This window comes from Saccoglossus kowalevskii, chromosome 21 (assembly GCF_978046115.1).
Source record: "Saccoglossus kowalevskii chromosome 21, keSacKowa6.1, whole genome shotgun sequence".
Taxonomy (NCBI): domain Eukaryota; kingdom Metazoa; phylum Hemichordata; class Enteropneusta; family Harrimaniidae; genus Saccoglossus; species Saccoglossus kowalevskii.
The window spans coordinates 7,838,209-7,862,273 of NC_140661.1; the positions used below are offsets into that span (position 1 = coordinate 7,838,209).

The 24,065-nt window shown below is 33.0% G+C and overlaps 1 protein-coding gene across 2 annotated transcripts; it reads right to left on the reverse strand.

Moving 5' to 3' along the window:
- Positions 1 to 3: 3 nt before the first annotated feature.
- LOC100378923 (uncharacterized) lies at positions 4 to 23,109 on the reverse strand. Of its 2 annotated transcripts, XM_006820520.3 has the most exons (9): positions 22,829 to 23,109; positions 12,380 to 12,559; positions 9,745 to 9,816; positions 9,163 to 9,192; positions 8,633 to 8,826; positions 8,036 to 8,121; positions 7,382 to 7,645; positions 4,331 to 4,486; positions 4 to 3,689 (listed from the first exon to the last, which is right to left on the reverse strand). In XM_006820520.3, the coding sequence occupies exons 1-9, from the start codon at positions 22,966 to 22,968 to the stop codon at positions 2,448 to 2,450; spliced, it is 2,364 nt and encodes a 787-aa protein (XP_006820583.2). In that variant the 5' UTR covers positions 22,969 to 23,109; the 3' UTR covers positions 4 to 2,447. The 2 variants fall into 2 exon arrangements, with proteins under 2 accessions (XP_006820583.2, XP_085351345.1); XM_085495219.1 differs by lacking the exons at positions 12,380 to 12,559; positions 22,829 to 23,109 and adding an exon at positions 11,560 to 11,686.
- Positions 23,110 to 24,065: the final 956 nt, after the last annotated feature.

The following is a 24,065-nucleotide window of genomic DNA, read 5'->3' on the forward strand; positions in this document are numbered from 1 at the left end:
AGCAACTTTCAACAAATCAACTTTATTTCACTTTAAATCTCAAATCAAGCTATGTACATGTGTGAAAAAAAAAATAGAAATTTGCATAGCAATGGAACACGCAGAAAGTGCTGTAAATATAAATCATGAACTATGAGGGCGCTGTTCATTCTCCATGTGCAGAATTAAAGATATGTCAAAGGTTATTAATACAATTTAAGTCACTTTTTTTGAATATGTACAGGAAAAATTTGAGAGGATTTTAAAAATCATTCTTAATAATGAAGGTAATATTAAAGATGTAATATATATACACAACAATGTTGATTATGTTTTGTATACCAATATTTTGATGCAGAACATCATTTCAAAATCTGGATTTGAAATAAAGAGTGGATCACTGCAGATGAACTTTGATCTTTGACCTTTGACCTTTGACCTTTTTGACCATTATGTCTGCAATATCTTGCAAAAACTATTTGAAACGTGAGGTAATAATATTGAATGAAAAAAACCAGCACCATTAAGTGACAGCATCCTTGAGTTAAAATTAGAATGCCTGACAATGGGTAGTGGAAGTAAAATCAGACCCAAGAATCTAAAGACTAAACAAGATTTATCTTGTAAAATTATTTCTCTACTTCAGAAGTCATTCATTTAACCTTTAGTGAGTAAAAAATCCAGCATTTCACTCAAATAACCAAACGATGAAAAGATTTTCTCCTGAAAATACTTATCTCTTAGTCCAGAAGGCAACATGACATTTTTTCAAAATATTTACATAAACTTGGAAATCAACCAATCAAATGACAATATTTCATATATCATTTACATAATTGAATATTCAATCTAATTCATTTAGTATTCTATTTGCTGATTGGCTAAGTAGATGCAAAATATAAACTGCTATTAAGTATCAGCCAATCAAGTAATCTCTTACATCTCAAACCAGAAAATCACAATCAAAATGTAGCAGCCAAATAGTTTTGCTTTAAAAATCTGGAAGGCACAAACTGTGAACAAATTTGTAAAGCTTATAAACTAAAAGTAATAAAATGTAAAAGTTATCAAAACAATGTGCAAAAAAGTCTTAATTTTTTTCAAAAAAAATCCACACTTGTAAAGCGTGTATAAAACAATATTCATATCCCACTCAATACGGCAAGTCAACAATGTAAATTTGTTAAAACATTAAGTTGTATCTCTCAATAAGGGAAGAGGGATTTCGGGAGGGGTGGGGGGTGGTAACAAGATTAAGCATAGTTATCCATAGAAGTTCAACACTATAAAACAAGAGCATTACTAAGGTATTACTATTATAATGGTAATATTTCAGTCAAGCGAAGCTATGTTATCACTTATAATTATGGACGGATGTCAATTATTACCCACAAAGCATCAGAACAACAGGAAATGATGTCATTTTTAGGCAGGCAATAAATAAATCTACTATGGTCTATATACATTATTTGCAAATAACACAACTATCAATTGTTACAGATGAAAATTACCCATAATGCACATAGAAAACAACCCACAATGCATAGAGAATAGTTATATATTGCCTGTATGGTGAAAAAAAAAAAACATTAAAATGTCTTCTATAGTTCTATGATCCTGTAGAAATGTACATATATCATAGTTGCTCTATTAGAAGTGCATCTCCATTAGAAGTGCATCTCTATTAGAAGTGCATCTCTAATAGAAGCGCATCTCTATTAGAAATGCATCTCTAATAGAAGAGCATTTCCATTAGAAGCACATTTCTGTTAGAAGCGCATCTGTTAAAAACGCATCTCTATTAGTAGTGCATCTATTACAAGTGCATCTCCATTAGAAGCGCATCTCCATTAGAAGCACATCTCTAATAGAAGCACATCTTATTAGAATCGCATCTCTATTAGAAGCGCATCTCCATTAGAAGTGCATCGATAAGTGCATCTCCATTAGAATCGCATCTCCATTAGAAGTGCATCGATAAGTGAATCTCTATTAGAAGCGCATCTCTATTAGAAGCGCATCTTTATTAGAAGTGTATATAAACCAAAAGTTACATTTGTTGTGTACTGAATCATTAAAATATAACAAATTAATTGCATAGAGTTCATGAAATTGAGTTCACAGAAAACAACAATTTGTTTAGTTTGGAGATGTGATGTATCAATTATAGTTTTACAGTTTTTTCAGCCTTTTCCCTGTCACGATTCTCAGTCATAAAATTTGATACATTAAAATTTCTCAATTTTAACTATTCATTAATTACAATTTTTATAATAGACATGATTTGATTTCTTTTTATCCAAACTTTTGAAAAAAATTATCATTTAGGGATGGTGTATAGATAATACACAGAGTAAATGTGAAGGAACACTGTGAGTGAAAAGGCAGATTGTTGTAAACTTACGCACATCAGTCCTAACCAAGAGACACACTGTATGAATATTCTATGCTACGCTGTCCAATCATGTCTAGTGCCAATGATAGGCATTTTCACCTTGAAAATCATGTTTCATCCCTTCCGTTATATTTTCACGTAAATCGGGGTTGTTTTCTTGGAATGTAGAATGGAACTTTCTATGTGCATCGGTTCTTGTGAAAGAGTTTTGTAAAGGTATTAATTTTGACTGTGGACGCGGCGTGCCTTGTTCGGCCCAATCTGGCGGGGAATACTGTAGTGATGGGTGAGTCGTTTGCCCGGTTTCACGAGGTAGGTAATCCAAGTCCACTGAACGATTCAAGTCGGGGAACCAGTGCTTATCTGTCTGCGGTGCAAAGCTAACGTTACCACGGTATTCTTTAAGATTTGGGACAGATGCTGGTCTAGTGATTACGCTCAATGGTTGGCCATTTCCTCCGGATGCTACTTTAACGGTGTCTGAGATTTGAACGCTCTTCATCCCGTTCTTCTGTATAGGGGACAGCGAGCGAAACGGTTTGGGTATACTGGAATGCAGGTCACGTAAATCATACTTATCCTTTGTTGCGGTGGTAACAGTTTTGACCAAATCTGGATTATAGTCATACGTGTACACTGACTGCCCAGGTGGTTTCTGTGTGAAGCTGTTCTCCAGCCGTGGTCTCCCATGCAACAACTGAAAATTAGAATATTTCTTCGGTTCTTTCAAACTTGGATTTTGACCGGTAGATCCAGCAAACTGGTATTTGTCCCAGTCTTTCTCCGATACTTGAGTGGCTGGTGACTTTTCCGCATGCTTTTTCACGGCCTCTTCATCTTGTTCTTTAAGTTCCAGATGGGATTTCGTAAGATGATACTCCCACGGGGTGACATCATCAAGTTCGTATGGATTCGTGCCGTCATAATAAAAGGGTGCTCTACACGTATGGACTTTATGTAAAGTATCGTAATATACTGGTGGTTGCATAATCGGCGTTTGATGACTGACTTTGCGTCTTAGTAACGATAAATCATCATGGTGTTGCTGCTTCTCTGCCTGTTTCCATCTGGTATTTAGGGTAATATCTTCAAATCTGTTCTTTTGCCATTCTTCCAATTCTTTCTTCCAATCATCCATGGACATTTCTTTTTCTTTTTCTGGAACAAATAATTGTGGAGTTTCTTCCTTCTTTTCTTCAAGTTTTTTGAGAGCAGTAGATGACGTCTGTTCATTTTCTAATTTCTTCCATTGCTGTGTTTTTGGGTCTTGAAAAGAGTCGTGTGTCTCTGACGGTAGATTGGGATGCTCTCTCACCTAAATAAAAAACAAAAAATATTCAAAATATAAAATGATACTGCAATATTTATCAACATTTAGAAAAAATGTGTTTGTGTTTAGACACTCACTATTTGTTGGTAGAAACTATTATAATTTGTTTGGATTTTGGATTGCAGATTGATTAACATTTTTGAAGATCAAAACTTTTATGATTTTACATTTTTCTAGGTTTTATTTGCAAATTATTTCTACTGTAATTTCACATTGTCTTAATTGTTCGCAGCACTTAAAGCATTCTGGACATTTCATTTCTCTATTCATCGAAGCATGTACAAGGATTTCTTCTCTGTGTCATTTAAAACAATATTTGGTACAGATTATTATTTTCTACCAAATGTTTTCATGCATTCGCCACCCCCCAATCTGACCTATGCCACCCAGCAAAAATAATGGTCCATTCTGCATATTATTATGATAATTTATTTTAGACTTTTGCAAGGCTCAACCTTCGAATGCTGAGTTAACTTTTGTCACCTCGAACGAAAATAAAATTTGTTTCCTCAAAAAATAGCAAATAGGAAATTATGCCTATTTGAACAAAAAATAACAAATAAATTATGGACAAATGAACAAAAATAAGCAAAAGTTGTATTTTGTAAAGGTAAAAAAATACTGACCTTATCCATTTCAATATCAACTTTAGGCGTAAATGGCACATATTCAATTCTTCCATCTTTAATAACACATCTAACAGCCGTAGCAGGACCAATCATACGAGATATCCGACCTTCCAATGGACGGGGTGGTAAAAAGGTGTTATAAGACCTTGGACGCTAGAATAGAACAAAAATAAATAACATTACTAACATAAGCAGTAATATAAACTGAGTCATTACATATTACATTATACGTTATTTGTTAAGAATTACACTTAAAAGAGCTCAAAGTGGTCAGCAAAATTTGACTCCCCAAATCAGATATGAAAACCTTGTCGTGAACAGTAAGCAAAAATGTATTTTGAAAAAGAATAAGGGTTGACCATTTGAAATCCCAAGGGGGAATCATTTCATGTTAACACTTTATTTTTTTCAATATAGCATTATATCGAATTTTCAAAAAACTAACAGACTTTTGAATATAAACATTAAATACTAGCTGACTCTTCCTCCTACCCACTCTCATTTAGTTTCAAGTGTTTCAAGTTCAAGTGCTCATATCAGTTTCAATGGGACCTGATTTCTTATCTGATTTGGTGAGTAAAACTCTCTAATTTTAGATCACCATTCACACACCCTCTACCTGAACACAGGGACATGTTCAGTTTATGGATAAACTTTATTCACTATGATCCCCCATGTAGTATTTTTTTATGACTTGTAAAAGTGTTGATTTTAATTACCGAGGCTTGTGACAGTCACAAGATTTCTTTCCTAGTAATGCCATCAATTATGTAAAATGATATAATATCTACGATAATGGGGAAATTTTATTTAATTTAATGTGTTATCAGACATACAAGAACATTGGGTAAAATAATCACTGCTGAGTCCCTGCCATATTGACGATCTGCACGGAATTGCTGCAACAATGTTACGTTACGTTAAATGATGTCATTACGTTAATTCGTAAAGCTTTATGTTCCTATATTTGTTTCAAGGTTTTGGGCTTCCATACATGGTTTTATTGATTTTTATAGTGCATGTTTCTTGTTAAGTTAACCAACAACACACCAGAATTACACAAGATTAAATATAATAGTCTAAGAATATTTTTTACAATTTAGTTTTCCTGGAAACAACATTTTTGAAAGTTGTATAACATTTATTTTACCACTGAATAGTTACAAGAAAACCAGATTTATATTTATATTTAATAATTTTGTTTTTACCCAGCAAAAAGAAATTCCAAGTAAAATAAAGTAGTCTACAGTATTCTGATTTATAGCACATGTGTCTCCTTAAATTATTCAAACAGATCTAGAACTCAGATACTTGTTTATGTTTATAATTTTTTCAAAAATTTAGACAGTATTCATCAGCTTTTTTACTTTGGCTAAATACATGTACCTGTATTGGACATGCTCAGTAAAAGCTGGTGTTATGTAAATTAGTTTACTGAGCATGCTCAGTTGCATGACAACCAGCTCAATCACCTTGACTACAAGGAATGTATCAGGTTTTTTGCCTGCTGACTTGATATGGTCCACTGACTATCAATGTTGTTTCTATAGCGATGTGTAAACAATTGGGTTATTTGTGATATCGTGTTTACACATCACAGTAAAGTAGAATCAATATTTAATTACGTAATCAATACGCAAGTTGTAATAAAATGCCCAGGTATATCAGGTTTATTCTTTGGTTGGTGTCTCAAGGCCCCACAATTTCAAATGAATGAGTTTTTTTATTGACACTACACTGTAACCTTTTCACTGAAATTTTTAATTCGTGTCACCTTCCGCAAATTAAAAGTAAGTCTGCAAAAATAAACATTCTTGTTTCTCATCATCGTACATCAGTTAAAAATGTGTGTTTATCAATTTTTATAAAAATAACTTCAGAACGAATAAAAGAAAATTTTGATTTTCATGAAAAATCCAAAGACATGTCCTGATAGTATTTGGATTTTTTATGACAATTGAAATCAAAGATGAAGAGAATGCCTTTGTTGAGCTGAGAGTAAAAACACTATTATTATAACAATTTTAAGCATGTGATTTTTTATAACAATTTTTTTTTTTTTTGGCCATAGTCCTTCTGTTAGTTGTTTGATTCATGACAAAATGTCACAGTAATTGACCCTAGTGTCACTGTTAGAAGGGTTTTAACTAAAATATAACATTTTGTAGTGCAGAACACCTTTAATATATTTATATACATGTATATACATAGGCAACTAAGATGACACTAGGTTCTCTCTTATCAAGAATATTTGCAAAGACAAGTAAACATTTTTAAAAATATAAAAGCAAGAGTTTACGTCTGTGAGAGAATGATTATTTAGAGATTATCCTAATGTCTTGTGAACTCATAGCGTGAGGTACTGGATGTTATTTTCATTTTGAAATAAAAATGCATTGACGTCTGTTGTTTTCATCATCTATAACCTATATATAAAAGATGCATTGTAAGATTGTTAATTATTCAATATCAAAGATTTCTGAAACAAGATTACCGGGGGGGGGGGGGGGGTGGTACGTCTTTCATGGGCATGTGATTATATGAGCGATAAATATTTAACATTCTGCATGATGTTCTGTTGCATTAGAATGTCAGGAATTTTAATATTCAGTAGCCATGTTGCAATTTTTGATTGTGGAAACAATAATAAGCAAGCAACAGATACTCTCTGACAAATTCATCTTCTGTTATTAGAAATTTATATTTTTCTTGTGATTATCTCGCACAAATTTAACAATTTCGCCACATTTCATTCCCGGTTGCATAAGTTTAACCCCTTAACTTAGTGTACTGTTGTTACTATTAACCCCTTAACTTAGTTTACTTTAGTTACTATTAACCCCTTAACTTAGTGTACTTTTGTTACTATTAACCCCTTAACTTAGTGTACTTTTGTTGCTATAAACCCCTTAACTTAGTGTACTTATGTTACTATTAACCCCTTAACTTAGTGTACTGTTGTTACTATTAACCCCTTAACTTAGTGTACTGTTGTTACTATTAACCCCTTAACTTAGTGTACTGTTGTTACTACGTAATGTGTCTTACCAATGTTGTATCTTCAACGCCATATACAAGTTCTGTTGTTTTCTTATCGGCATAATTATCCAATTGCAAGGCATTAGCGGGACCGAATCCAGTGAAATTATTTTGATACGTCGTGACCCATTGTGAACGTTCAACGTTGCGCAGAGTATTAGCAGATTGTGGACTTAGTGTGTTGTCAAGGGAACGAGCATTGTGATTTGGTAATACCATCTTTGGTGGAGTTGGGTAATACTGTTGACGTCCGCCAGATGTTGACCTCGCAAGCTGCAAAAAAATAAATAAACAAAAGTGGTTTGCAGTTTTTATTTTTAACAAATAACAAATAATGATGTTTAGTAAATATACTGTATTTTCTCTATTAGTAGTGCATGCACAAGTGTCTATGGTCAAAATTACACACATCGGAATAATTCAGCATACAATAAACTAGTTTTAATAAAAAATAAGTTTTTCTCTCAATATATGTCACTTGTCAATCGGTGAATTTTTAATGGCAGAAATTTGTACTATTTGATGATGTCCATCAATGAACAGAAATTCTACCCCCTTATTATGGTTGGGAAATCAATTGCATATTGTGAGTTTTTGTTACCAAGGAAATTTACTACTTGCAAAACTCATACAATTTACAAATATATTATATTATATGTATACCTGATAGAAATTATCTCCCGGCCATGAGAGGGCTTTCTTGTGAGATTCTGGTGGTATGACCTGACTTTCCCTTCTCAACGCATGACCTAAAATAGATGACATTATTCACAATACAGATATCAAGGTGAAGAACTTGTCTGCACTACAAGAAAAATATACTGTATGCGTGTCTGTCTTTCTTTTTTCTTCTTTTTTTTATTGATATATATAAGTTCACATGTATTTGTTTTAGCTCATTTCACTTATCCGAGAAATTGGCGAAACTAAAACCCAGTGTACTGAAAATGCATTTATTCATTGGTTTTAAATTTTAATATTTTTGTTGATACCGTAAATGTATTAATTATTCACTGGGTTTTAATTTCGCTATTTTCGCTGATAAGTAAAATCTGTTAAATTAAATCTACGTGAACATGTAAAATAACAATAAAACTTATTGCCCAGTGAAATCTCTCAAAACATCAAAATAGTAAAATTAAATGTTGGTTAAAATAAACGGTTTTACAGTAATTTAAAGGGACACAGTCTTCTGTTCTTTGATTGGTTAGCAGCTACATCACTCACAGTACGATGAGTCTGGACTTGTGTAATACTTACCTTTGACCTTCTCTTCCACTTTTACATCATACGGAGCGGCTGGCTGCGAATGATGTAATGGTTGGTTATATTGTGCAGCTGTCCCGGTATTTGGATCATCCGGATTACTACCGTAAGTAGGAAATAGGGCAAACTTTGGCTGATGAGATGCATACGGGTGTTCAGCAGGGAAGGGAAGATTAATCTTCAATTTTCTGTAAAAATAATCAGCATCAATCAGGATTAAATAGTAGGGTACGTGAAACATCTTGAAAAGCAGGGGAGTCGTCACCTGCACATGCGTCAGATGGCCATAGCGTATCATTGTTTACAAACAAGTGTCTACCCATGAGCCTTTACGATTTTAGCATGTGTTGTTATCGTCGCTTGGGACTCAATTCTTGCGCATACGCAGGTGACGACCCTCCCACTTTAATATTAAGGTAGAATGTGAAAGATAAAATGCTAAATTTTAGTCGTGAGAAATGATATGATGATATAAAGTTTGCGAGAACTTCATTTCAAAAACAATTGATTTTAATGGTACTTACGTCATGTCAATGGACTCTGGTCTTGGAACCCTGGGAAAAAAGAAAAAAAAAACAATTAGAACATAACAATGGTAACAGCAACACAGGTCAATGCATCTAAAAATTAATATTTTTCTGTCTGAGATGAGTTAGGGACAGTGAAAAAAATTAACAAACAAACAACATATTTGATCATGTGTTTACATAAATGACAGAGATATGTCTATGGTCAATATAATTTTTTTAATATTTTAATAAAACGCAACTTTTGTGCATTTATTAGAGATGTGCTTCTAATAGTACAATTATGGTATTTATCAAACAGTATTTGAAAATGGAATATAGATGACAGGTTTATTAATATTTTTGTTTAATATTCCATATTTGTGTGAATACTGGGTTGTGATTCATTGTAAACTGAAAATAATGTATTCTCTTTTAAATTAGTTTTAAAATATTGCCTTATTAAGAACAATTATCATACGGTGAGACTATTATAAAGCCTTCTTCTATCGCAATGTAAAATGTTGCACCAAACTTTTGACAAAATAATAATTGCATTTAACGAGTAATTATGATTGAAATAATAATTAGAATACTTACAGTTCATCGTTACTTCTGATGTTACTTCGTTTCAATGAAGTTAAGTCATAATATTGGTTGACTGGAACTCCTCTGAAATGAACAAAATATTTATGTTATTTTGGGGAATTAACTAGAATTCATAGGACAATACAATGATGGGGAAATCAAAATTTCATAAAATGTTATATGAATTTTTCTTGTCTCCAACGAAGATGATGTGATAAAGCTGACAGAAATGTACAAAGTTTACCAAGATTTAATTAAATTGTAAAATTGAGTATCAATTCAGAAATAAAATGTGTCTATTTTTGTACATTGTATAGTACCATATTTGTTCTATTAAAAGTGCATCTCCAATAAAAGCACAGTAAACCAAGCATTGTATGTAATGTATGCTGAATTTTTAAAATGTGAATTATTTTAATGTCTGTCATTTACATATTAAAGTGTATATTCCACTAATTGAGCAACCACGTTATTACTGGTAGGTAATAAATCTGACAAACATTTTTTACTGTATTCACCTATATCTAAGCTTTCAGATGATGTATACTTTGTTATAACAGCATTTGTAGTGAGTTTAAGGGAATGTCTGATTCACAGATCAGTTTTTAACTTGTTTTTTTCTCTGTTGCTACCTTCAGTTTCTAAAAGTCAACATATAATAGCATAAACAAGTGTGAAATAAGAACTTCTTGCGTGCAGGTGAAAAAAACACTGAACATACTGGTAATCAAAAACATTTAGGATTAATTAAACCAACGTAATAAATTCTAAATTCCAAATAACAACAAAATCTGCCCAGTTCATTGTTGTCAAACATACTTCAATAGTTGACCTTTGACCTCAGAGTGTGCAAATTTGTCTGCTAGTCTACCCATATCTAATCAACATTCAATCATGAACCAATGTTTACTGTTCACAGTAATTCAAGTTCAATGTGAGTGCAATGTACATTACTAAAATATAATATATTCAGTTAAATCAAACATACAACGAAATGTCATTGTTTCCATGGTAACAATGGTCCTGTGAACCATTGCTCACTCTGACGGCCATTTTGAATAGGACAATACATAAAACCTACCTAATCTTATAGGCTATTAATTTCTTAATTAGTTGAGGAACCCTAATTATATTCTTTCATATTTTCAAAATTTTTTTTTATCATTAATTGTAGTCTTTCAAAGTGTCAGTGTCTTCCAAAATGAAATAAACATATTGCATAAATTTCAAGAAGTAACATTTTAACTGTTTACAGAGGTAATGGATGATAGGAATGACATAATGGGATAAATGAGAATAATATAAAAGCCTATGTGATAATGTGTTATAAATTTCATCGGAAGCTGTATTTTCACAAAACCTCCCCAGCTTTGATTATAATTTGTCAGAATACTGCTATAGGTATATAAACCAGAGCATAAGATATGTTACTGGTATAGTCCGTTCTCTCAAGCTGCAATGCAGAGCAGATGGTGAATAGTATAAGAGTATAAGAAGGAAACTTTGACAATCATGGTCAATTAGAAATACTTTATCTACTATTCTATCTTAGAGTATTGGAAATGCTCTTGCACCTAATTATTTAACTGGTACTTTACAGCGGAATTACAAAATGATTTTAATAAAGCCTGGTCACGCTTGTCGGCTTTGACGATAACTATATATACGTTAATCTTATCATATACTATGCACACACTATAAACTCATAGTTTATATATTCTGAATAGATAAATGGAATGAAAACATATTACACTGATGTGTTCTGGCAACGCAATATGAACTCTATACGTCCACGTTGAGGCAGAATAAATTCAATAGTTATCTTACTTCTGGTACACTGCACGTAAGTTCTTCAAGTTTGGCAACTCTGGTAGAACTGGGAATGCCGTCGGAAGGGCGGGCAAAGTTGTCATTTTCAACCGTTACTAAATCAGAGATAAATCAGTCTAATTTTACGGAGAAGATTCCAACCGGCCCACTGTCAACTGCTCGACACTGTGACTGGTGGCGTACACGTAACCATGGAATATATGCTAATTAGGTAATTCTAGAATCAATACCACACTGTGAGGTGTACATTTAATCCTCATTAACTGTATTTGTGTATTTATGCAAATTGAAACAGATCTTAATGTTGTGATATACCAATCCAATTGTATTGTACAATGTGGACTATTCCATTTGATGCAGGAGGTGAAGCTAGGTAAAACTATCACCTGTGATATAGCAGGTAAACTGGAGCTATCTGTCAACAAATCTATCCCTTGTTGAGGGGAGGCTAGATGAGTAAAACCTTGCAAATCCCAATTAGATATATATTCGAGTATATGGACTGTTCTATTTGTGGTATAGGGGGTTAAGCTTGCTATGACTTTAAACTGTCATGCAGTGTAAATTTATAGTTATAACTTATACTTTTACACATATTGTAATTTATATTTCTACATTTATACTTATTCAATGAAACAATATTTTTGGGAGTTAAATGAAGAATGAGGGTCTTCTGGGTAAATGTTCACAAATTTTCATAAAAAACATAATGCCTTTCTGAAATTTACTGTAATTGACATATTTGTAAATCTGCTTATTTAAATAATTTGTATATAAAACAAAGTCAAAGTATAAAATAATTATCTTGACTGGTTACCTTGGAAACGGATCAGCCCCTGTGCCAAAATGACGATGTCCCTTTTCCACCACTGCGGGCGGCTCACTCTTTGGTCTATGGTCGTCGGGTAAGTTGACAGACTGGATTCCTCTATACTCACGGTGTGTTCCCCACGGCAATCGAGGAACTCTCTCCAAGGCGTTACGGTAATGTAGGTATCTGGAGTGAAAACAAAAAACGACAACATATCATTGACTCGAGCTCTATGACCTCTATCTTTCAGCGGCGACGGTGCAACAGCAAAATGACCGCCGTTATGTCTTGACTCTAACATTACCATAACAACGATCAAATTAAATTTCCTGATGTCAAACCGTGAACAAACGTTTGTACAATTTATAAAACGGCGCACTTAAGGGATATTCACGGACTTCAAATACGGTGAAGCCTGGTTACTCAACGACTGTACACCGTCCCTATGTATTGAACAAGGTCGTCGTCGGTGACTCGCGGTCCATTCTTGTGGTATAGCGCCCCCTATTGGTGGTTTTAACAACGATGTTTTAGTTTGTTTTTTTCTCATTTTTTAAAAAAAATTTGGCCTCATTCCACTATTTCACATTCTTGCTCGTGAGAGATTTTTTTCGCCACACTTCAAACAAAATTTTGTGTATTGACTATCAAAAAGCCTGAGGTTTATCCACAAGGTTATTTCAGTTATTGAAATGCACACATACATGTCTGATTAGTAAAGTTTATATCATATTCATGTACTGAGTTGATATGAAAACATTACGGTTTATAAAAACTCTATTGTTTAAAAAGGTACAAAAAACACTAATTTGTGTCCATAATTGGCTACTGCTTTATGTTTAGATCAACCATGGAAGATACTAACGGATCAACGTTGAGTGGAATTCTATCATGTAACCCTAGACTTGAAAACAGTCATTTTTTCATGTTTTTAATCCAATTAGATTGCAGAAAAAACAAGGTGAATGTGAAAAAAACAGAAAGTTGCTTGTTTTCTGTGATCATTATTCATTAACACAAACATTTTGACTGTTTTTTTTTGGTTTTTTTATTTTTGAATAAAACAATTACACTTGTGAGCAAGTTGATAGTTGACCATTTTTTACTCATATACTGTTAATTTGTTATTCTCATAACTGACATTTATAATTCAGTTTACAAATAAAAAGAAAATATGTTAATGAGGCACTTGCCTACCATTAAGTACTAGTATTATAGTTGTATTTGTATTAGTTATATTTAGTTCTAAGATATGCGCATTCATTGCGAAAAAAATATCACCACAGTTTTATAAATTTGGTAGTGATTGAGTTTTCAGCATCTTAGAATACCATCAAATCACTAAATTGATAAGGATTCTCTGTTTAATGATTGAAGATAAAACTATATTCTGAAATCAATAACTCATGTGAAACATTATAAATTAAGATTTATCATGTTTAATTGTTTTTAAAAGCCATTCACAACTGCTTACATTTTCTAAAAATTTAATCAAAAAATTCTCATTCATAGTCAGTTTGTACCCACAGAAAGTACCAGGATGTGTGACCTTTAGGGGTCATGCATAAGTACAAGGATGTGTGACCTTTTGTAATTTGCAAATGACCTAGCTATTTTCTATAGAGATATAAGAATGGATAGTTAGTATGATAGAACAAACTTCTGAAATTTATGGTTTTAATATTTTGTTGACTACTACCGGGTATCTCTTCTTATTGCTCACTGAGTTACACAGGTCCTTTTCCCATGGGTACTTTCGTTGCAGGCATCATAAAGAACTAAAAGCAGCCATCATAGAAAACAACTATTTTATGATCCACACCTTAATTATTCATTGATGCCTCTGTTTTTGAGGAGAAAACACTCAGTTTTAGTACATAATCATGGTTTGTTTTATTACCTTCTTGTCGTCTTCTTAATATATCTTAATTATATTTTTAACTCATAACTAGGTTTATGAGCCAGTTACCTTGGCAACCAAGGTATATAACCTTATATTGACATTTACATGTTAGATTGATTGCTAATAGTAATATTGTGGTGTATTTCTAAATAAGGTATCTATAAACAATTCACAATAGAGAGGAACTAAGTGCATCATTTGACACTTGTTGGTGAAGGGTATAACAATTTATTACCATTGTGTTGACATTCCCATGAAAGTTATAGTCGTTCTTTCTCAATTATTTTCATTTCAAATTCTTCAATTCTTTAATAGACATTTTTGTTAACATTTTTTTTATGTATTTTTCTAGAATTTTCTACCAAATGTAGATAAATTCCCATTGGCTACAAATTGAAGTCTTGATTTAAATTTTTTTAAGTTTATTTTGTGAAAGGTGTCAACAATTGACATTATTTATTTATTTATTTATTTATTTATTTATTTATTTATTTATTTATTTATTTATTTATTTATTTATTTATTTATTTATTTATTTATTTATTTATTTATTTATTTATTTATTTATTTATTTATTTATTTATTTATTTATTTAACAGAAAAATAAATTATCAGTAATATTATGAAATTTACAATTTAAATGTGTTGTTGATATAACTGTGTTTTCAAATTTCTTGTCAAAACATGCAGCACATTACTTTTCGGTAGTATATTTAACTTATTTAAGACCATTTCTTGTTTATGATATTGGTTTTATTTGTGATAGGAGAGTACATCTGGATTCCATGATTTCTTTGCATTCAGATACACACACAATATCATGTTTATATATGTCAGACTTGTTATTGTAAAATGTGACCTTTCTCTCAGAGGTCAACTGTAGTGCCATGGGGGGGTGGGGGTTGCTAGGGTATACAAGACATTGCTAGGAAACCACCAAAACTGTTGCTAGGGCAGACCAAAGTGCATGAAAAACCAATAGCCAATGGTGTGCTTGTAACTGAGTTAGTATTTTGTATAGTATTATTAATATTTCATGCTTATTTAAGTATTATGAGTTAATTTTATTATAATAATTGGCAGGTGTTATTTTAAAAAAAATTACATGTTTTATATTGTCTATGAATAAATGATGTATCCTAAAATTCCTGGTATGGAATCTTCGTAAATATGTCTGCTTAACTCCCGCAGTCGTCACCATAACATGTAGCCAGGCATTACAGTTCACTACATGATCCTTGACTGGTAGAGTCATTACACTTTTATGACCAAGCAAAAGAAAATGTTTTCTTGACTGCAATCGCCATAGAGAACTGAAGACAAGATTGTCAAGTTCAACGAAGGGAGAGCAATCACCGCTTGATTACGTGCACTGTACCGATAGAACACGCTATGAAATAATGGCAGACAAGTCAATCTTGTTTGTTCTTACAAGATTTGCTTTGAAGACATTGGAAAAGAATTGAAAAAATGATAGATTTGATTAAACTTGGATTTTCACTTGGAATATTATTTCACTTGATTGCATCATTTATTTATATACACTGGATAGGTTTTTCTCATTAAACTTTGTAATCCGTAAATTGCCCTGTCCAATTTCTGTAACACATGTATTTTTAGCGTGCACACTATTTTTTCTATTCAGCAATCCTTTATTTTTGTGACTTCAATGTAGCTAGTTTGAACATAAATTTTTTTGCCTAAATTTAGTTGCAACATTCCCAAATTTATATGTAGTTTTCTATCATTTCTTTGTTAATTTTTAACCAAATGGACAGAATTTACTATTGACTACAAGTCTGAATCATTTTTTTTTAACTATATAAAAAAATGTTTTTGTGAAAGATGACTTTGGGGTTCAAAACGTATACAGTCATTTTTACAAAAATGACATGCAACTATTTCAAATGTATATATGTTTTGAAATTTAAAATGTTCAAAATACATGTGTTGATGTTTTAGTGATGCCCTATTTGCCATGAACACCTGATACGCTATCGACATGTTAAATAATTCATAAATACAGCAGAAAATATATATAATAGAAGAGTGCGTAACCTTGGTGATTGTAATACATTATACTCTGTATTGTAGTCAAAAGAAGTTTTTTTCTATCTTTTCAGATCTATGTTTCTGATTTGAGTCATAATTTCAATAAAGATTTATTTTTTAAAACTTTCTTGAAAAGTTACAAATTGATATGTAACAGTGCATTTTCTGCTTAGTGCTTACATAAATGACGTCAGTGTGTCTATAGTAAAAAATAAATAAATCATGTTTTAATGATTCAGTATAAAATAAATGTTTTTTCTGGTGTACATTCATTTTTAAAAGAGAAAATATGGTAAGAATAATTTATATTTATTTTCCATTGGCTTCAGGTCTCAATTAAAACTTTAGAAAAATTGATGCAAGTTAATTTTGAACACAATTTGTATTTTACAAACAATTCTTCATGATTCAGTAAACTAAAATTGTTAATATTGCCATGGCAACTATGCTGACAGCCATGAAGTGCATTTCTACGGATTATCAGCTTTAATTTTAATAATTAGTCATTAGTCATAGTAAATTAATACAATTCTGTACTACTTGTTGCCATGGTAATAGTTGGTTAGACTACATGCATGATTTGTGGTGACTTATGGTTACTATGGGAGATACACTACACTGGTGAAATGAACTATGGGAAATACTGTAAAATAATATTAATTACCCTCTCTTTCATTAAAACATCTTACATTTTACGACTAATTTGAAAATAAGCCATTTTTATTGTGGTAATGGTATCGTAGATTACCATGGCAACATACATAATATTTCATTGAATATGTGAAATGCATATAAGATATGGAAATAATGTTACTGAAAGAAAAAGAAAGAAAAGAAAAGAAAAGACACACCAGAAGCACAGAAATAAGTAGTGGTAGATTTATAGGTGTAACAGTGACACTGCTGTACTAAAATATGCCTGGGGAGAAGAACACTGCATGTAAAACTATTAAATAATACCTGCACAAATCCAGTGGATTATACTCTTTTTTTTCTGTCTAATTCTACTTATAACCTGTAATTCTTTAATTTCTTTATTTCTTCAAACTTTTCAAATTGAACAAAAAAAATGTACTTTTTATGCCTTGTGTACATCGCGTGGAACCCATATATGAACACCATTCTTCAAGATAAATCGGAACAAGAACACTGTACACACAAAAGACTGATATATTCATGTAAAGCATCATCCCAGGGTTGATTAAGAGGGCCTTTTTATGGTTAGTATAATTTAATAATTATTCACCTTGTACATATATATGACTGTCCACAGTCAGTCATACCTAATATTAGGCCCAATGACTGTCAACAGTCGGTCGTACCTAATATTAGGCCCAATGACTGTCCACAGTCGGTCGTACCTAATATTAGGCCCAATGACTGTCAACAGTCTACCTGTACATGTATACTAGTATGTTATTAACAAAGCATTGAACAATTGATGAAACTATTCTAGTTTTGACGCCAAAATAAACTTTCAGCTGTGTTTGTTTGTTTGTTTGTTTGCTGATTATAGGGATTACTTTATGGACTTCTTATCACCATGACAACTATTATCACAGTACATGTCTTGAAGCAATGGTTTATGGATTACTGTTACGTAAATCTCAGACTAGTAATACAATACTAGTCTGAGCGTAAATGCATAATATGTATTTAAACTTTAAAGACAAGACGTATTCACCCAGTACCAGTAACCAACTGCCGCCATTTTGTATTTATTATGTCCACAACCATATCAACCAATCAACAGACAATAATGTTGATATAAGTTTACACCCCTTCCCCGTTGCTTAAAACTTTCAATTCTCGCCTTATATCAGTGAATACATGTAATTTTAAGTGTCAAAGTCACTAAATATTCAAAGTAACTTGTTAACTTCGGTAACTGCTCCTTAGATTTATGTCTAGACTGACAAAGTCGGGATTTCTTACGCGGTCACGCTAGTTTTAGCGATCACGCTAAAAATGCTAAATTGACAATTATTTTTTTTTTAGTAAAACAAAAAAGAAGTCCCAACTTTGCCAATCTAGTTTATCATATCTGCTTTGTTCACAAATTTTAAACAAATTGTTCAATTCGTGAATTTTTTAGAACCAAGTTGTAAGCCAGATAAAATCCTGCATGTTCGGTCTAAAATTGACATCGAAACTTGACAAAAATATAGAAAAAGCGAAAATATTTGCACCGACAATTTGGCCGGAAAGGAATGGTAGGCTAGCTTGGCTAGGTGTGTTATGTCTCATTTCAATCACGACAGTTGTATTGTTCTCAATTCGTTAGTAGGACATATTTACCTCACGTAAACCATTGAGCTCGTACACTATGTGCTGCTTATTATGTCAATTGTACACTGTACTCATTCACGAGCTGGCACTTACCAACAAGAACATCTCCATGGCAACAACCAACTTGATAGAAATAATTGTTCTATCAACTTTACAGTTTTTCAGTCATACAATGTGTATATATATAACAATCTCGTCAGAACGGTTCTGTACCCACCCTTCGTATCGTAATTCTAGTTTTCTCTTCAAGTTGAAGGGTTGTAGTTTATTTAAAAGCCACTCAGTTCGTGTATTTATTTTACTATGAGAGGGTAAAGGTACTGTATAATGACAAATTTTCACTGGGTTAAAATTTAACTGATTTACCATTTCAGGCATATTCAGTGGGTTTTAAATTCACTGTTTTATCATTTAGATAATGTGTTCTATGCTAAATTTTACATATTCGCTGGGTTTTAATTTAGCGCATTTTCCAGTCAGCGAAATAAGCAAAATTAAAACCCAGTGAATAATTAACCCTTTTACAGTACCCCCATGTTCCTGTCACATATATGATTCTCGTATGATCTTACTGTTTTTTGCTACGAAACCTACATAAATAATACTATTATAACCGAATTTAAATTCAAACATAAGAAAATAAAAAATAAGTTTAATAATTAAAATACATTGTTATACATGAAAAAGTGGGTTTCCTTTTCACTACTTTTTATATTTAAATACATTGTATATACGGTGATGTATTAGTGATATACTCGATATTGTTGACTATGTACTTGTTCCTCGTGTTATCATATATCATCGATTGTGTTGCTATGGAAATAATCCTTAAACTCACTTGAACGTGTGGGAGTATAAACAGTATAATCCTCGTCAGTACACAATAGGTTTTTATTATCAGTAAATATGAATTTCTGAATAATGCATTATTAATGCCTGCCACTTAGCGGTGACCATCAATCTAATCTAACTGCACTTGTCGAAACGTCCCGTGACCTTACTTGACATTTAGCTGTTGCTAAGGGAAGGTGTGGCTTGTATAAACTGCACGAGAAGTATGGCGAGCAGCCAGGTGGAAAATTCAATTCTTGTCAGGCGTTATTTGAATTTTTTTTGTCTCTCAATAACAGAAAAGGTTTTGAATATCCAGCTAGTAATAAGGCACAACCTGATGGCCCCGGCAACAAACTCCGACACTGTGCCGACTCGCCGCCAGCTTAACAATATAAAATCATGTATGCTTAGTGCTTGGTGAAAGCGGCGGAAATTAATAAAAATAGATTATTATTTTAGCTATGATAACGAGACAATGTCTGTTTTATTTGACTCTAACTTTACAATGACGTCTTAATTCCTTTACAACGCACGTTTTATTTACCGATAATTTGGTATTTAGAGGTGTATTTATGCGAAATAGAGGTTTATTTGAGGTCGAAACCACGTGCACGCGCAGTATCATTGAAGTCAGTCCCCGAACAAAATGCTGATGGTTGCCATAGTGCACATTGCCCGACACGTAACAGAGCCACCGCCGCCGCCATTTTGATTGCCGGTCTAGTCACCAATATGTGATGACGAATCGTTTTATCGGACTTTTTCCGGGTCTATTTGGTTTTATTCCTAATATGTTCTGAATTGTAGTTTTTTTTTTCAATCCACAAATACATCAGGATTGATTAATTAGGCCTCGCCTCTGCCTCTAAAAACAAAACACTACGGTGATTGTTTGTCGATAAACTATTCCAATAACTTGGGTGATTCCGATAGCATTTTACGATTTCTGTTTATTTTGACTTTAGGCGATGTCATCACATGTAACGATCTTATTGCACATATAATAGTAATTACGTAACATGATATTTAATAGTTACGCACAATGTGGCAAAGCCTATACTCATAGCATGTACACTGCAGTCAGACGTGTCAACTCAAGTAATTTGAAGATCTAACTGAAGTCGTTAGTTGTTGCTGGAGTGTATGGGGTCAATACAAACTAATAATGAAAGACTGAATTATTCAGACTTGTGTTGAATGTCTGAATGTATACTGACGTGTATCTATGTACATTATCGTTTCCAACTGGTTTCAATTCAGACTGTTTTATTTTCATCGATGTTGATTCGGTAACATGTTATTATATAGTAATTTAAATAATGATGTAAGATTGTATCATCGTGCCAGAATTTATCGCAGTATTGTTAAATACTTTATTCACGTTTGGAATTAACTATCACTGTTTTCGCTGAAGGTGGAAATAAAATCCAGCGAATATACCTTTTTTCCAATATTTTACATTCAACTTGTCAAAAATCTGTGAAAATAAATTCCATACAAAACACCCAAAAAGTCTTTTCAGAAAAATTTAATTCCAGCTAAAATAAATTATTTTACAGTAGTCTGCATACTAGCAATGCAAACAAGTCACAAGATAGTAACATTCGCAATGTTGTGTAAACAGGAAACACAAGTTATTACAGCACATTAAGTTTGCCAGCTTTCAATGTAGGTATCACTTATTACGTCCGAGTCAGTGTGATGTCATAGACTCGTTGAATGTTTTAATCGTTCTGATACAACCACAAACCTACCGGCCACTAACCACTCTATACCAACCCACTGACACGGGTATGTTTGAATAATAATTACGGACCTGACAACACGAGCCGTTATAATAAATCACGTGTTAAAATCGAGGTCACGAGTCATAGACAACCTACATTGTAGTGTGCCACAGTTATACAGGCATTGACTCTGTCAGAATTGAACACTATTATAAGCAGTTTTTCATGTCACCAAACACGATATCGGTTTACGGCATACTCATATTAGACGATTTTAAAAATGCAGGGAAAATATTCACTGGGTTGCAAAGATGTCTACCGTGTTTTACGTTCTGTGTTAAACTTTTATATTCACTGGGCTTTAATTTAATGTATTTATTTTACATTAAAACCCCAGCCAATAATTAAGCTTTCTACAGTACCTGCTTCTAACCGGTCTTTACAAAAGTAATGTAAATCTCATACGTGCGTGACCAAAACAACCTGTTTGTTGGAAACAATACAATACGGGTTTTTTTAGTGTTAATTAAAGAGCTCCGCGGCGGGTGGGAGGGAACAGTGCGATTCATTCTGGCATCTCGGGCAACGCTCAATTGTGCGGCGCAATGATAAACTTTTATGGAAATTACGATGTTTTTAAAAACAGGGGCCGCACTTATTTTAATGAATTGTAGGTAACTTCGTCTATATCGATTAGTCAATGTATGCTTATAATTGCTACAATGTGCCATGATTACTTTATTGATTACTCCGTCTTCAAATTTGGAAGTCTGTATAGTGAATATTTTATCGTACCTCACAGAGAATCGATCGCTTGTTGCTGCTTGCAAACATCGTCTCCATCGATGTGAATCGACCAGAAATCGTCACCGTGCAACATAAAAATAGACATGCTTGCGTGCACCTTCAAGTCCAATGTGTACCGATCTAGTTCAATATAGCTATTATCGTGTGTTTATTCATTGATACAGATATAAACACATCAAACATAGTATCTAGGAGGCGCGATAGTGTTCAGACATGCGTGGTGCTACAAAACTGAGCCCTAGTAGACGATGCATGGAAACACGAGACGATTTCACAATCAACAGTGTTATTTTTATATTTATTATAAGTATACAATTAATATGTAGTGTATTTGATGTCTACATTCGTGTATTGACACGAGATTATTGGGTCTGTCGAGTAGATCGACGAGAGGTACTCGTGGGACTATAACAGCGCCCATAGACGCAGCTATACAAGTATTTAAACACGCTCTATTAGATATGAATATTAATAAATTATTTTTATGCGTAACATAAATTCATGAGTCATAAGTGACGTCAATACAATGCAAGATATTCCCATGTGTGGACCACTGTGATGAAATACGCCACTGCCCCGCGGTGAAACATACATCTACAAATGACATTCACAGTCAAGGCCCGGTTGCCATCTTTTTTTTCTTTCTTTGCTAACTCGCCATACCTGTTTGCTTGTTTATTCGCAGAATAAAGACATGTTACAGTTCAGACAGAGGATAACAATGTATAGACGTTTTCTCTGATCGACACATGAATATGATACGCCAACATTTATAGCCGACTTAATAGTTGGTCGAGACCGCCATGGGGGTTATGCGGTGTTCAATGTACGTGGTTGTCTTACCTGAGTTCCGACACTGTGGGTCGTTGCGGTAGTGAATACGGTGTAAAAAGTTCACTGGACTGGTAATTCCTTGATAAGGAATCGAGGCCCGTCGTGTCTCGGTAGAAATGGGACAGTGATAGAGAGTCTGTGGCTGCCATGTTTTGTTGAACTTGTACCCCAGAGACAGAACGCTACATAGCCAGGATCGCTATACCCTCGTTGTGTGTGTGTGCTTATTTGTAGCGGCGGGCTACGATGTGTTCACAGCCAACACACCACGCTAATTCCACAATGGCAGCATGTAACCCTAAACATTCAGGTAGCCAAGGCGACGACGTTTGCCGCCATTGGCTGTCTCGACAAGGTAGTTATATTGTTATGTTAATTAGCTGATTGTTACAAGTAGTGAGGTACTGAAGTTAAGCGATTGGAACAATTGAATCTTGCTAGTTAAGAAAAGCAGCTTTATTTTGCAAATATATTGGCTGTGTTCTACATTCAGGAGTCAACACACAACCGGGGTCTGGTGTAATTTGCTCCCATATACGTCACTGGAAGTAAAGACTAGCGTACAGTTGAAACCACGTGCATTCTGATGACACTCATAACACACTTCGAAGATATTTGAATGTTATTAACAAATTCTGGTGAGAGTAGAACATATTAAATTATTGATATCGTAAAGGTGAAGATAAATTATATAATTCTTTGTGATGTGCCTAGTGGTAATACTCGATGTGAGTGACTCTATGATATGAATTTGCCAATGAGTTCGTATAATTCTAATTAATAACATTTTGAACTCTGAACACAAGTCTAAAGAGATTGTAAACGAGCTTTAAATAAAATGAATCAAATCATTAAACCACAAAAAATAGTCGGATGGCGCCACGTTTGAAAAGAAATCGTGTACTATGGACCTTTTCAATAGTAGTAGCATACTTCATGTTGTACATTTCTTCATTTTATAGCATTCATGAGTTCAATTTGTTCTAATGGTCTGTCCAATTCATTATTATCACAATGGTGTTTTCTTAATCTAGGTTAACATTTGTATCTTTAATATTGTCATTCGAAACATTTGATTTTTATATTTTATCAAAATATGAAAACCAATCACTTAGACCAATTGAATGAATGTCAGTTTTAGATGAAGTGTCCTCATTCACTTCGCTCAATATCTTCCAACAAACTACAGTGATACCTTTTGAATTTTCAAGATTCTTTAGTTTATTAACTATCATTTCCTTGTTTT